General features: G+C 40.0%; 3 protein-coding genes across 6 annotated transcripts; 2 read left to right on the forward strand and 1 right to left on the reverse strand.

The window, feature by feature from the left end:
* Nucleotides 1-869: 869 nt before the first annotated feature.
* On the reverse strand, nt 870-1922 carry ndufa3 (NADH:ubiquinone oxidoreductase subunit A3). Its single transcript, XM_020617616.1, has 4 exons — nt 1820-1922; nt 1475-1549; nt 1213-1290; nt 870-1066 (listed from the first exon to the last, which is right to left on the reverse strand). Exons 1-4 carry the CDS (start codon nt 1908-1910, stop codon nt 975-977), a joined length of 336 nt encoding a protein of 111 aa, XP_020473272.1. The 5' UTR covers nt 1911-1922; the 3' UTR covers nt 870-974.
* A 139-nt stretch (nt 1923-2061) lies between these two features.
* Nucleotides 2062-5428, forward strand: tfpt (TCF3 (E2A) fusion partner). The gene is made up of 7 exons (XM_020617615.1): nt 2062-2154; nt 2460-2561; nt 3029-3151; nt 3491-3561; nt 3647-3716; nt 4450-4605; nt 4858-5428. The coding sequence occupies exons 2-7, from the start codon at nt 2460-2462 to the stop codon at nt 4930-4932; spliced, it is 597 nt and encodes a 198-aa protein (XP_020473271.1). The 5' UTR covers nt 2062-2154; the 3' UTR covers nt 4933-5428.
* A 420-nt stretch (nt 5429-5848) lies between these two features.
* Nucleotides 5849-14321, forward strand: cnot3a (CCR4-NOT transcription complex, subunit 3a). 4 transcript variants are annotated; one of them, XM_020617596.1, is made up of 18 exons: nt 5849-5994; nt 6610-6680; nt 6849-6916; nt 6999-7073; nt 7182-7271; nt 7372-7500; nt 7740-7835; nt 7973-8192; nt 8309-8442; nt 8663-8719; nt 9011-9923; nt 10063-10168; nt 10289-10430; nt 11119-11224; nt 11742-11940; nt 13628-13760; nt 13859-13984; nt 14100-14321. In XM_020617596.1, the coding sequence occupies exons 2-18, from the start codon at nt 6656-6658 to the stop codon at nt 14196-14198; spliced, it is 2718 nt and encodes a 905-aa protein (XP_020473252.1). In that variant the 5' UTR covers nt 5849-5994; nt 6610-6655; the 3' UTR covers nt 14199-14321. The 4 variants fall into 4 exon arrangements, with proteins under 4 accessions (XP_020473252.1, XP_020473249.1, XP_020473251.1 ...); XM_020617593.1 differs by lacking the exon at nt 5849-5994 and adding an exon at nt 6156-6237; XM_020617595.1 differs by lacking the exon at nt 5849-5994 and adding an exon at nt 6156-6237 and having other exon boundaries at nt 11119-11215.
* The last annotated feature ends 535 nt before the right edge of the window (nt 14322-14856 follow it).

A 14856-nucleotide genomic window follows, 5' to 3' on the forward strand; every position in this document is an offset into this window, starting at 1 on the left:
CTATATTATGACAATGAATACTGCTGAAGAAGGTATTCTTTACCTGAAATACTGACATGTGAAATAAAGGTTCTGTGAAGGAAATCTTTCTTCATTGTTACTGTGCATGCATATCTTTTAATTGAGCCTTTTGTAGCAATATATTTTCAAATGTGCATTTAATGCACCAAATCATATTTATCTATATCATGTTTGTTGGAGGGTAGCACATCCAGTATATATAAACACCGGTCCATACATAAATTCCGGTGCAATGACACAAGCATGACCACATTTCACTGAATAATTCCACAATTTTAACTGCTATGGTGGGTCCTAGTATTTACTGGGTTCAGTTTGATGCTGTATATATTGTGATCTATCGCCCTTCTCACTTACACAAGTAAAATAATGCTAGTGTGAAACAAGCAATTCATTTTCTAACAGCATTAATCAGATTCCAGCTTTGTAAAGATAAACTTCCTCTGAAGGATCAGGGTAGTGTTGAAGCTTAGTTCCAAAACTCTCGTGATCTGTTCTGTAGAATCAAACACAAATCATAACTCTAAGTCATGCTTTCTGACACAAATATTGGTGTTAAGAGAGGGCTATCTATAAAGTACTGCAGCTATCTTAGGGTGGAAAGTCATTAGCTTCACATTCAGATTTTAATGGCAAGAACAAATGATGTTATAGTTAGTTTTGATCAATTCTGCCTCAATTAATTGCTGCAGAGAATTAAAACTGTGATGATATTTCAGTTTAAATCAAAGTAGAAAAACTAGACTGAAAATACTTTGTCCATTTAAGAATCTTATATTATACTAAACCATGTAGTTGATCCAAATGTATTGACTACATCCAAACCAAATAATGTGGCACAAAAGTAGAATTAAATAAACAATCTTTATTGTGGGACATTGACAAGTGGAGCAGCTATGCACACAGATATGACCAAGGAGAACAGTACAGGGGTTGATTGTGAGAATCTGAAGTTATAGCTTTCTAAGCCATTCCAAGCGGTTTCCTCTTGTTTCACATGGATGAGAAGGGACATCTGGCATGCTTCCATCATCTCGCATAGGAACTGCATTAGAAAAGAGAGAAAGAAAAAAGCTTTAATACTGAACAGAACAGGTATTAATCATATAGTTTAATTACTTGACGCTATCACACTTGGATCCAAGATCTGACACTAGAGCCAACCTGCTATAATATGACCAGAGCGTTTACCTGGGTAGTTGTATGGTGTAGCTGCATTGAGCATTGCGGTATACTTTGTGAAGGGGCTGATGAATGGCAGAACAAAACCTGAGAAAGTACGTTTAAAAAAATTAACTTAAAATACACTGTGTCTAAAAAAATCACTGGTTAAAGTATACCCAACAGCTAATTAAGAAACAAAGACCACAGAAACTATTCACACATTACAGCAGTTCTCAACTATATTCTCTATCAGCCGGTCCTTTCTAAATGTAAGAGGCTGGCGACTGACCTGTCAGTCCAATCACACAAGAGACCACGATAATAGGCTCCTTATTCCATGCATTTTTCAGGAAAGCTCCGATTCCTGCAAAACAAACAAACAGCAGGAAAGTTAAAATCCTCTACAGCTGACTCTAAACCTACGGTTAGCTATCTAACGTTAGCCACCGTCAGCAACACAGCCAAGGTCACATTTTCCGTTTGATTTATTCTGAATATTATTGTAACAAAGCAACTCTGGCTGTTTGTTGGCGCAATATAAAATATCTGAATTATTATATTACTTTATCTGAAGATCTAGTTAACGCTAATTTAAACGGTTAGGATTGCAGGAGGCAACAAACCATACACATACCAGCCATATTGTCTGCTATAGTCAAAGTGTGCAGGTGCTCATGGGAAATGTAGTATCTACTAACGACGTATAATTTGTGCGCCCGTCGCATGAAAACAGTCGTTTATCGACAGTAGCGTGAAATTGAAGGATTTGGCTTTGTTTTACGTTTGATTTCAGCCAAGTATTATGCTAGTAAACTGTCCTAGCTAACCTGATTGTTTAGACATTAGACTAATGCACAGTTTATAGAGTAGGCTGAACGTATGACACAGTTTGCAGTGGGGCTTTAAAACCGCAGGATACACAGTGCTGCTGAAGAGACTGCACTGTCACTGTGCTAACTACTGAGAAATGTAAGTAACGTTACATTGATCAGTTATTGTCCAGTATACGTGCCTGCTACTGGTGATGCCAGAACTTTTTCTAACGATTAATTTTAGTAGTACTCTAATTTACAATAAAGTTTTAATTTTACTTAACAGAAAATATGTGTGGTTAGCATTTGTACTTGATAAATGATGAAATAATTGTCAAAATTGGTAGGCTATAATTCTTGGTTTGAATGACAGCATTTCTGCACCAGATGTACAGTTGGACTAATCTACACATGTGCCTAGGTTATAGTTTTATAGTAACAAAGAATCTCTTTTTCCCCCAGATGATGGAGGATTTTTCTGGTTTGGCTCTGCCACCTCTGTTTGGAGGACACATCTTGGAGGCAGAGCTGGAGCCAGGGGGTGTAGAACTCGGACCTGGAGAGGTAATTTTGCTGAACCAGAGTGGGATCAGCTGACTTTTTCTTATTGTGTAACAAAGTCATGAAAAGACATGTGCATGCTGTCTCAGTATTTACTTTTGGTACTAATATTATGAGCTTGTCTTATGATTAACTATGCATAGTTATCAATTTATATGTGTACTATGTTTCAGTGTAAAACAGCTTGAACGCTATTTGCATTAGAATTTTTTGCAATTTTTTTTTTTAGGTTAACAGGTGTGCAGGTGTGCAGCAGGTTATACTACTGGATTTTATTTTTCAGGAATAAAATAACAAACATAGAATCTTATCCTATATTTAAAGCAAAGAACATTCTAACTCTTGATCCAGCATCTCAGTTAATGTGCCACAAATATGATACATATATAGAAGCCAGGTTTCAACTTAGTCAAATCTTATTTTGGAGCACAGTTGAGCACAACACAGAAACTTAAGTGTTATTTCTCTAGGGAGAGCTGGGCCCTGGAGGCAATGAGCTGCTGGAGAGCACAGCACAGGAGGATGAAGACAGAAGAGCTCTTGATAAGAAAAAATATCTGACTTTGAGCAAGAGATGTAAAGAGATTGAACAGGTGTGTATGAACTTGTAGGATGCACACACTTCCTGCCTGTAAGTCTTCTGAAATTTGAATATGGGGTTTTGTAACATGTAGTGATACTTGCACATTTAAAAAAAAAAATCAGCACTTGAAGTCTCTCATTTACAGAATTATTCAGAGCCTTTGCTGTGGTTCTAATTGTGGTCAGGTCAGGTACTTCTTTGCCTTAATTACTTTTGAGATGTTTCTAGAACTTAATACAAGTGATACCTGTGATTATTCTGTTGCTTTTTTGTATTAATGATGTATCATTGCATATAATCCCTTGCATCTTCATCACCCCATAAATTGTTGCATCTCTGCTGTGTTTAGGTGAATCAGAAAATCCTCGGCCGCCTTCATCAAGTTCAAAGAATAACAAGACGTTTGAAGGAAGAGCGAAGGTACTGTAGGAAACTCCATGCATTATATTGTACATTTTCTGAGGTGTTTCCCACTTGATGAGTGAAGAGTCCTTCATCTTTACAGGTTTCTCATGAAGACTCTTGATGCTCATGGGGATGACTACAGAAATGCTCAGCTCACTATACTGCTAGAGGTGAGAATTAAATGAATAGATTAAGAATGAGATTCAAATGTGGAGTCTTCTATGGAATGTGAAGGAATGCATCCAGTAGATATGCTGCAAGTCAATTCTGATATAATTTGAATTATTCTCAGTGTGATACAACCTACTCTGGAAATTCTTACCTGCCTGCACTGGCTATAAACCATAATTTCCTATTATCAGTTTGGATTTATCCCTGTGTTTATATAGGCCAAGTTCACACAGTCACAAGAAGCTTACTATGTCAGATAAAAATTAAGTTTCAAAAGTTTAAAATGTGATTTTGTATATTTTGTCAGCTCCAATTTCTAGTCTGTTAGAACATCACACGTAACCTGTATGGGTCCTTATGGGTTAACTCCTGCATCACTACGCCCCATTCTTTACAAAACTATAATTCCTTTGTTTTAATACAGCAGCTAGCAATAGCCATATGATTGTCTTAAAGATGTGTTAATGTCCTGCTGTAGACTGTCTACAAGACCAGCTAATAATGCAGGACCTGTTTTAGATACTGTATTTAACTGGTTGAAATCCCCTAAAAATTTGCAGTTAATGAACTTTATAGAAAATGGAATGACATGCCCTGAGAATCCAAAGGCAATTACCCACTTTACCTTACTGCTAACTTGTAGTTGCTTTGAACAAGCCTTTTTATTTGATGTACCATAACAGATAAATTTACTCCATGCTGCATTTTTTATTTTTTTGCCTGTTCTTTCAGGAAGAGCCTGGAGCCCATTTAGATCCTGCTGTTGAAGTGGAGGACGATCGGCTGAATGGTCTGTCTGTTCCCACATCATCTGCAGCGCTGCATACTGCTGGACCAAAGAAAAGGAGGCATCGGATTCCAAGGCAAGAAAGGGATAAAGACCCACAGGTGGGCAAGGAGCTCTTATGGACTGCAGCTGTCCTTTCAAATGTATGAATACACTGCTCAGTTATTCTAGTGATCTTAGTATTTTCATGTATATGTGTGATTTAAGTGAACATTTAGCTGCAGATGTGTGGTGAATGGGTGGTTTAAAACACATAGGTCTTGTTAATGTAAAGGTTCAGACACCTGCCAGTGTAATCATTAATGCATATTTAATTGATTTAATGTAAAATTAGTTTCTGCTTCTTTTTCTAGACTGAACCAGACATGTCAGTGTTGGCAGATGCACAGTTTGGAGACATGCCCAGCCCAACGTCACTGTCTCACTGATCTCGTCACTGCCCTGGATATGATGATAACTAAGGAGCATACAGTTTCTTTACATGATCAGTATCTACTGATCATGATTTGATCCAATGTAATGCTGCCCCTTTTCAGTCAGGTTTTGCACAGTTTGTAGTTTTACTTGAACTTTTTGAACAGATTGAGTTCATGTAGCATCAAATGGCATGTTATATTTTGTAATATTTTCTGTTTTCATATTTTGAACTGAGAGCTGATGACATTAGATAAATATGATTAATGGCAAACTGTTCATTATGTCACAGGCTGTCCTGTTTGGTAAAGATTTAGCAACCCAGATACAGTTAAAGTAGAGTAGAAAATGTCATTGGATTCATAATATACTGTATGAATGATTTCATGGTTCTTGATTTTACTGTCGTCACTAGTGTTAGATGTTACAACCTGCTAAAACTAACTTGGACCTGTTTTATCATGTTTCTATACAATTATTGAACTCCACATAAAAATAAAAAGTAGTATGTTTGTAAATACATTTTTCTTTAATTTTATCTTAGTTCATTAGAAGCTTTTTCTGAAAGCTTTTAGCCTCATATCACAGCCTTGAGAGGATGACATTTGCCTTGTCAAAGAGATGAGTTTCTTCAAGTTTCCTCTGGTCACCATGAATGAACGAGTAAATCATTATCTGTCTCAAGTTAAAAAAAAAAACCATGGCAGTAACCACGCAATGAAAGATGAGCTATAGCCTTTAGAACTACCTCATGAAAGCAGTATTGTAAATATGATTTAAGGTGCAGTTTTTGTTTTGTGTCGATCTTAATTCATCACTTTGCTGAACCAATGGGAGGGCCTCATTCCAGCGGATGTGTCTCGGTTAATGGCATGAGTTTACTCCAATCAGATCTCGTAGATTAGATTTAGGGCGGGCTCCAAACACGAATGTGGGATTTTAGCTACCGTCCATCTTCAGCTACATTACAGTGAGCGAGCTTGTCGAAAAGAAAACATAATTTGGAAGTAACGAAGACTTTCTGAAATTAGTTTTGGCTGTATCTGAAAAAAGACAAACGAAAGTCCATACCCTAGGTAAATGTCGTAAATAAGTATAAATCTAGATGCTCGGGTTGACCCAGTTTCCCTTTTTCCTAAATTTGGCTAGCTAGCATTTTATGCATTAGCTAGTCAGACAGTTAGCCATATTAGCTAACATGTTAACGATTAAAACGGATACAAATCTATTGTACCATTCACAATGCAAAGCCACAATATGAAGGATATACTGGACCCCGAAATAATGATGCATGAATATGGTATTCATCTTGTTCCGCGGTACTTGTTTTTTTTTTTTTTAACGGGCCAGTTAGTAACCAAGCGAGGTGAACGAGCTAAGCAAGGGGCAAATATTAACGTTAGCTGGCTAGGTGTCAAGTCATATTGGAGCATTAGCAAGATAATGTACGTTCACGAGATTATAATGATAACGTTAGACGAATTGCAATACAAAGGTTCTACTTTGTCTTTAAAGGTGTCTTTAAATTCTGAAGAGAAAACCTTATTTGTGCAGCTAACGTTAACTGGCCAACTAGTTGGAGGTAACGTCAGATCCACTCTCTGGAAACCGATGTGCTGATGGCTCTGTTGATGGGATTTCTGTGTTGTTTGAACGATGTATTGATACACATTTTTGTTTTACTCGTATAGCCAACTTTGTGACAGACGGAATGTGGACATTGTCGTAGTCAGAGCCATGGCTGACAAGAGAAAACTCCAAGGTATAACTGTTAGTGAAACTGTCACCAATTAACGTTGTACAGGATCCATCACATTGTCCAACTTGACATCTTCTAGAGAGAAATATTTCTTTTTTAAGTTGTTAATTGCTTTTGATGTTGAACAGATTTACACATCATGATGTTAGAGCACATCTTTTATCTCCACAGGTGAGATCGATAGATGTTTGAAAAAAGTAGCAGAAGGTGTTGAACAGTTTGAAGACATCTGGCAAAAGGTAAGAGAACTCTGCATCCTACATTTGTTTGATACTCTGTTTCAGGATTGTTGTAAAAATGGTTTATTTGTCTACATTTTAGCTCCACAATGCAGCCAACGCAAATCAAAAAGAAAAATACGAGGCAGATCTCAAGAAAGAGATTAAAAAGCTACAGGTAAAACAAGTTAACAAGAAGACATTTCCATTGTTTACAGTCTTGATCAACAATATGTGTATTTGAAGCAGATGATTTGTTTTAATATTTTCACTGCCCTCTTCTCAGCGATTGAGAGATCAGATAAAAACATGGGTGGCCTCAAACGAAATCAAAGACAAAAGGCAGCTAGTCGAGAACCGCAAACTTATAGAGACGGTATGGTTTATCATGCTATCTTTTTAAAACGTTGGTTGTTGTGGACATTGTCATATCAAAATGTAACAAAGCAAGGCATATGGAATTTTCCTTTCCTTAGCAAATGGAGCGGTTTAAGGTGGTGGAGCGTGAAACAAAAACAAAAGCCTACTCTAAAGAAGGCTTGGGGCTCGCTCAGAAAGTTGATCCAGCTCAGAGGGAAAAGGAGGAAACGGGACAGTGGCTAACGGTAAGATATCCATTATTATCTCTGCTTTTTTCTCTTGTGTCTCTTAATAACCTTCTCTACTTTGTGTCAGATCCCTGGAAGTCTTAAGAATGAAAACAAAACATTTGAAATTTGTGAAAAACAAAATGGGGAAAAAAACAAAAATATAACAAATAAAGCAGTTTGATTTAAAACAGTGTTTTTAGAAGAAATTTTGATTTAATCCATTAATGCTTTTTTATTCGTTCCTTCTTCCTCAGACTACAATAGACACTCTAAATATGCAGGTGGATCAATTTGAGAGTGAGGTGGAATCTCTTTCAGTTCAGACCAGAAAAAAGAAGGGTGATAAAGAGGCAAGTCTTTATGTCTCATTCTTTTACGCATAGAAAATTTCGTGATTCCTACATGTCTCCAGTATATTGTAGTCTGGTAGAAGTTTGGTTAAAATGCTTATCAATAACCACATGCTTATCTTCTGTCTGTTATACAGAAGCAAGATCGTATTGATGAGCTCAAGCGGTTAATTGAGAGGCATAGATTCCACATTCGCATGTTGGAGACCATTTTACGAATGCTGGACAATGACTCTGTGCCAGTGGATGCAATCCAGAAGATCAAGGATGACGTTGAATACTACATTGATTCCTCCCAAGACCCAGACTTTGAGGAGAATGAATTCATCTATGATGACTTAGACCTGGAAGACATGCGTGAGTAGAGCACTATAATGTGGGAGGGTGATGCTATTATTCTTTTAGAAAGCAGACATCAGATGTGTTAAAATGACATCATTTGCCACTTGGCTGTCTCCTGTTTTTCCTTATAGCGGCAGCATTAGTCGCAACTTCTCCGTCGGGCCAGGGCAACGTGGAAGATGAGATGTATCTCCACTCCAGCTCCACTCCCACTTCCACCACCTCCTCTTCACCCATTCCTCCATCCCCAGCTACTTGCACTGCTGTAAGTTCGTGTCCTTATATTTTTAAAAACCTTGATTCATGGTGTTAAAGGGATGCTGGGTAGAAACAGTACATTCTGACTCAGTTTTGCACATATCCCTCTCCTAAGTTTGCATTTAACTAACCCTCCTACAAGCCCCATTGTGTTATAATTCACTGGCTAATATGCTGAATCAACATTTCAAAAGTGGATTGTCATATCAAAGTATCTGCTCCTATAGGAGAACTCAGAGGACGATAAGAAAAGGGGACGGTCGACAGACAGTGAAGTTAGTCAGGTGAGAGGTTCTCATTTGTGCTGTGTCAGTAGATGAACAGTTTAGTGCAGCGCTCTTCACCCTTGGTCCTGGAGAGTTTCAGTGGCTGAAGGGTTCTGGCCTCTCAGACACTGAAATGGAACAAGTTTTCTCTGTGGGACCATGGCTGGAGACTTCTTATTTAATTTCTACCATCTCCTGCATAGATGGGCCTCCATAGTAAACTTTACTCCTCATATACTTTGTACAGCTATAGTTGACCTCTGGCAATTTTGACTAACATGCTTCTGTCTGGTGCTCTATCATTTTCAGTCACCTGTGAAGAACGGGACCCCATCTTTGCTACCTTCCTTCTCATCCTCCACCACCTCTGGTTCCTCTTCATCCTCCTCCCTTGTGTCCATGGCGACTGTTGTTGGAGGCATTCCCACAGTCCCCACGAGCAGCAATCTAATAGGAAGCTTCAGCAGTGCGGTGCAGCAACATCAGCATCAACCTGCACAGCAGCAGCAACAAACTCAGCCACCAAACCAAACACAGCAGCCACCCCAGACAAAACCCTCTGTCCCCTCAAACAATACCCCCAGCCCACCCAGCAACCCCCTAATCCCAGCCTCCACTTCCCCCTCTCTCCCTACACCCAGCACACCCAGTTCATCAGCTCCCAACTCTCAGTCTCAGCCCACATCTGGGCCCACCTCAGTATCCAGTTTGGGACTTGGGCTGGGGCTAGGATTGAGCAAAGCTGGCATGACTGGGACCAGCAATGCTAACCAAATATCTGGTTTGAGCCTAGGTGTCCACCCCACTCTAAACACAATGACAGGGCTCCTTTCGGGCTCCACACCTGCCCCTTATGCACAGGCAGCAGCTGCAGGAGGCTTGGGTTTGAACAGCACCACTCAGTCCAACATTTCTGTGGAGAGCAGCACTTCCATTCCCACCTCTGGCTCCAGTGGAGTCACCACCAACGGGGCAGGGACTGGGCTCACTTTGCTTGGTTCCAGCCCGGCTCACAGCTCTCTGAGTGGGAGTATTTTGAGTCTGGTTTCTGGGCAAAGCATAGCCCCTGGTGCTTCTCAGGTGCCCCCAAGTTCTGTCAGCTCTTCTGCTGTAGTTGGCATGATGGGAGGCAATGGAGGGAATGTTGGTGTGGTTGGAGGAGTAGGGGTGAATGCTGCACCTGCTAGACCTCCAAGTGGACTGAAGCAGAATGGAAGCACAAGTATGTTAACTTCTGTCTGTGTTTTGCTTGTTTGTTTGTTTGTTTGTTTTTTTTGTTGTTGTTGTTGTTTCAGAGACATTGAACAGGGTTTTTATGTAAAGGGTTTTCTTAGTCCAAACCTTTCCTCACCTGCCCTCAGGTTACAGTGCTGTAGTGGCAGAGAGCTCCACAGATTCAGCTCTAAGCACACCGAGCCAGTCACAAAGCAGCCAACCCTCATCTCTCAGTTCTTCAGCTAGTCAGCCGTAAGTTATTTGTTGTCTGCTTCCTCTGATTCTGGATGCTCTGCATGCCTCTTCTTGTTCTTTTTTTAAATTGGTTATTTTAAAACTTTGTTGTACTGTTGTTATCACTCTATGTTTCAGGATGGACAATGGTCCCAGTTTAATCAGTTCCAACACCCTGTCTCCCAGCTCTCCATCGCCCTCGTTTTCAGACAGCACACATGGAGGAGTGAGTCTTTTCAATGGGCCCCACTCCTACACACAGGCATCTGAGGGCCTCAAGGTGAGCCAAGCCAGCAAAGTTTGATTTGCAACATCCTGACAGAGGCTCAGTCATAGGCTTTTGTCAGAATCACTTAATTGTGAGAGTACAGTCAGGTGTAGTTGCTGCTTCTTCATCTTACTGTATGGAGAGATTTGTCAGAAAAGATTAGTTGAGATTATAAGCAAATTGTGTGGTTGTAGAATATAAAGCTTAAACCTGTCATCACAGTTTTCCTGGTTAGATCTGCCAATACCCTGGTATTATGAGTATTAAACTGCCCAGCACCCTAACTGAAGGTCTTAAATTGTCATTTTCTTCATTGTATAGACCACGAAAAAAGACATTGAACAATGTATAAATTTTAAATTAAGGGCAGTCAGAAAGCATTCACTATCTGAGTTATAGAACTGTTTCACATAGGTGAGTTCCCAGGTTTTCTGCCTTTTTGGGACACGTTACTCAGTATGGCTAGTTCATGTCATTGTTCATAACTGTAGCAGATGTCTGACTCTTGCTCATGACTGTCAGCGTGGCAGCTGTAGCTTGTCTTCATAAGTCATTTTTCTGTACTAGTATTTTTGTTTCCTAATGCTCCCATCTCTTCCACTCTTACATATCCCTGACTCCAGATGTTCCTCTCTCCTCCCAAATTAATCTTAATGAACCATCCTGTCTTTATGCTACCTCCTTCTCATTCCCTCCTCAGCCCCCTGAGCTCAGTTCTTTGAAGGCGATAGCTGAGAGAGCAGCACTGGGATCAGGCCTGGATGGAGAGATACCCAACCTGCACCTAACAGACAGAGGTCGGAATGGTCAGGCATTATTTCTGCTCTGATTTACTGAAGAATGAAAAGCTTTCACATTGTAAATCTCCTATTGCTTGTATTCGTGCCAACATAATGTATTTAATCCTAAGCAAATGAACTTTAGTAGTAGATGAAAAAATTGCAAACATTACAAGCAGCTCATAGTAATAAGGGTCGAAACACACTATGATGCTGAAATTTTTCCAATTATTAATGAAATGGTTGTCAGTGATTACTGCCTTGCCAGTACAGTTGCTTGCTTCTGTTTCATATTATTGAAAAACCAGAGTATGTGAGCATATTTTTAATACTTTACCCAGTCAAAACTTAAAATTGTAGTCAACAACCAAGACCGTTGTTGGTTGCAGCCCAGCTGTAGAGCTGAATACAAGTGCTTGGTAAAGTCTACATGAAAAGATCTCCTTAAATTACAATAATATGCAGCAGAGGGCAGTTCTTAAAGAGACTGGTTAGAGTCAGTAGTGTAATTGATGTGGCCTTTCACTTTTTCTTCATCCTGTAGATATTTTCTCTAGTTCGTCTGCCGCACCCGGCACGCCTGCTGCTCCTCAGCCATCCATATCAGAGGTCAGCATCCCCCCCTCGCTTGGGGTCTGTCCACTGGGCCCCACCCCTCTCCCCAAAGACCAGCTCTACCAGCAGGCCATGCAGGAGTCTGCATGGACACACATGCCACATCCCTCTGACTCTGAGAGAATCAGGTAAAAAGCAGCACAGTTTTTTATAGCCAAATATGCTGCATCTTGTTTTGTTTCATCTTAGGATACAAACATGCTTCACTTCAGAGGTGTTCCATAAATGCAGACCTGCCAACTTTGAAGGAAGCCTTGCTTTGCCACACAGATATACATTATTAGTCTAACATTAAAATCAGTCTCAAATTTCCACATCCCCCAAGTCTTTTCCCCTTTTCAAATGAGTTCAAAGAACCATACTCACCATAAGAACCAGCGGGAGTGAGGCGTTGGAGTGAGAGGGATAAAATCAAGGTCAGCATGTTTTTGTTGATTTATGGATCCTAGCTACTGTCCCTTGAAAAGACATTACCAACACACTTTATCACAATGTTTGTCTGCTACGCAAAATGCGTACATGTTGGCAGGTCTGCAGATCACTTCAGTGACTTGTAAGTTGTAATAAATTGATAATGATGAATTAAAGGATAATGCCAGTGATAACATGTTTCCAACATGTTTTGCACAAATTCCATACAGAGACTAAAACCAACAACAGACTGTGTACTCACCATATGTCCAAAGCCTGGTGTAGCGTATTTGTCTGTGCTGAAGAGTTTACATCACTGCCCTAGCTTCTCACGCTACACATAACCTGAGAGCAGATGCACATGTGCAGTTGTCTCTCTTACTTCAGACACAGTAAAAAGTAATGGCCATTCTTAGCTCCTAGCTTTTGGAGCTCCTTTTTGGAAAAGACATACCTCACACATGTAGTCAGGAGGAAATATATCACCCAGTGCAGATCACTAGTGTGTTTTTAAACAACAATGGAGCCAGAGATGAAGATAAAACAGGTTCTGGATGCACAGACATGATGGTTAGTATGAGAAATTCATTGTTTATTTTGTCTTTGTGTGGAGTTTGTGGAGGGGGAGGGAAAAAAATAAAAAAAGGAAAAGAAAGACAAAATCACTGACCATACACTGAAAACGGTATGTTTTTCTATCCTGGTTTAAAGACTTTTAGACAACTGATATTATACTGAACTGATTTTTTCCCTTCCCATAATAAGACTAAACCTAACAAATGGTCCCTCTGATAAGCTTTGTGTAGTTGTACCTTGATTGAGGTTAGTCCTCCATGCACTAGAGCTCCATTGTTGTCCAAAATGTATTAAAAACATTACTTTGCAATGCCATAACACTGGATAACATGAACATGGACACGGCAGTTTAATTTGGGTCAGTGACATATCCACCATCCTGCTGCTGTAAATACTCACTAGCACCAAATCTGCTGCTGAAAATAGTGCAACAAATAGAATTTCATGCATTTGAGTAACTAGTGTCCAGCTGTTGTAGGAGATGATGTACCATAAAAAAGCCACAGTATATTTGTAACCTTTACATCTTAAGCAATAACCAGCTGACTATGGAGCTGTTACAAAGAACATTTGTGACTAAGAAAGACATTGTTCATTGTCTTTTGTTTTTTTGTGACATTTGTTAATAGTAACAAAAAATACTGAATATTGCCCACATATTTTTCCTTTAAAGAAACAGTTCCTAAACACTCCAACAATAACATCTAGTCAGTACTTTATGATCTGTATTGATAGATGCTGGTTTTCTTCATGACTAACTACAAGTATTTAGATTAATGTGAACTCACCTGTGGACCAGTTGTTTCTAATTCTGCTTCTGTTCTATAGGCAATACCTGATGAGGAACCCATGTCCCACCTTGCCTTTCCATCATCAGGTCCCACCACACCACTCAGATTCCATAGAGTTCTACCAGAGACTGTCCACAGAAACTCTCTTTTTCATCTTCTACTACCTGGAGGTAACCGTGCACCTGCTCCAGCCTGTCTGTCAATCTTGCTGTGATCTAGTAAAGTCTTGCTTGCATATCAGTTGTTTTTTTTGCCCTCACTCTCTCAGGGCACCAAAGCTCAGTATCTGTCTGCCAAGGCTCTAAAGAAACAGTCATGGCGGTTTCACACCAAGTACATGATGTGGTTTCAGAGGCACGAGGAGCCTAAGACTATCACTGATGAGTTTGAACAGGTGCATTTAAACAACAGTTCATTTCCACTGACACTAAGATACAGACTTGTATATTGCCTTGTGGTTTGTTGTGGTTTATTAATGATCATTTTATTCCACTCTGCCCTTCCTCCAGGGCACTTACATTTACTTTGACTATGAGAAATGGGGCCAGAGGAAGAAGGAGGGGTTCACCTTTGAGTACAGGTACCTCGAAGACCGAGACCTGCAGTGACGGCAGGAGGTACGCGAAAAGATGGGGACAGACAAAAACGTGCTGCTGTTGACATTCCGAGACTGAACTCCAAACTGTGGATAGAGATTGTGATGTGTATTAGAAACCCTCTCCTGAAATGGAGACTGGTGTCTGTGTAGGCTGCATCTCAATGTGAAGCCCTTGCTCCTCATGTCGTGCTTTGCTTTTGACAAAAATGCCCCATGGGCCTGATCAGAAGCATTGCTCTGCACAAGCTGGGAGGGTTCTCGTTAGAGATCTGCGTTTGTGCCTGTCTGTGTGCACACTCAGTATGTGGCATTAAGAAAGCCTACCCCCTGCATGTTTCTCATGTTTTTGTTTTCTTTTTCCGTTTCAAGATTCTCTGTACCACCTACCCAACATGAGCCTGGAAGCCTTTGACTTGACACAAAACCTTGAATTTGATGGTTAAGTAAACTGCCCATCTCGTATTTACTGTAATTTGGTGGTTTAGAATGGGGGACATACAGCGGACATTTAGTCATGGCGTGTAGGAATGGCTTCTTTTGAGATCCTACGATGCCTGTTGAATATGGTCACTATTAGGGATAGTGAGCAGTTATCAATAGTTTTATTGATATTGTCTTGGTCGATTAAAAACTGATTGAGAGTGACCACAGGGCCTCTCCCTGTGACA

Source organism: Monopterus albus, unplaced genomic scaffold (genome assembly GCF_001952655.1).
Source record: "Monopterus albus unplaced genomic scaffold, M_albus_1.0 scaffold192.1, whole genome shotgun sequence".
Taxonomy (NCBI): Eukaryota; Metazoa; Chordata; class Actinopteri; order Synbranchiformes; family Synbranchidae; genus Monopterus; species Monopterus albus.

Coding starts and splice junctions, on each gene's coding strand:
- tfpt (XM_020617615.1), top strand. CDS start 2,460: ATGATGGAGGATTTTTCTGGTTTGGCTCTGCCACCTCTGTTTGGAGGA. Junction 3,717..4,449: donor AGCTCACTATACTGCTAGAG/GTGAGAATTAAA, acceptor CTGTTCTTTCAG/GAAGAGCCTGGAGCCCATTT. Junction 4,606..4,857: donor AAAGGGATAAAGACCCACAG/GTGGGCAAGGAG, acceptor TTCTTTTTCTAG/ACTGAACCAGACATGTCAGT.
- cnot3a (XM_020617593.1), top strand. CDS start 6,161: ATGCAAAGCCACAATATGAAGGATATACTGGACCCCGAAATAATGATG. Junction 8,443..8,662: donor CCCCAGCTACTTGCACTGCT/GTAAGTTCGTGT, acceptor CTGCTCCTATAG/GAGAACTCAGAGGACGATAA. Junction 11,941..13,627: donor TCTGACTCTGAGAGAATCAG/GTAAAAAGCAGC, acceptor TCTGTTCTATAG/GCAATACCTGATGAGGAACC.
- ndufa3 (XM_020617616.1), bottom strand. CDS start 1,910: ATGCGACGGGCGCACAAATTATACGTCGTTAGTAGATACTACATTTCC. Junction 1,550..1,819: donor TATAGCAGACAATATGGCTG/GTATGTGTATGG, acceptor TTTGTTTTGCAG/GAATCGGAGCTTTCCTGAAA. Junction 1,291..1,474: donor TTGTGTGATTGGACTGACAG/GTCAGTCGCCAG, acceptor GTACTTTCTCAG/GTTTTGTTCTGCCATTCATC.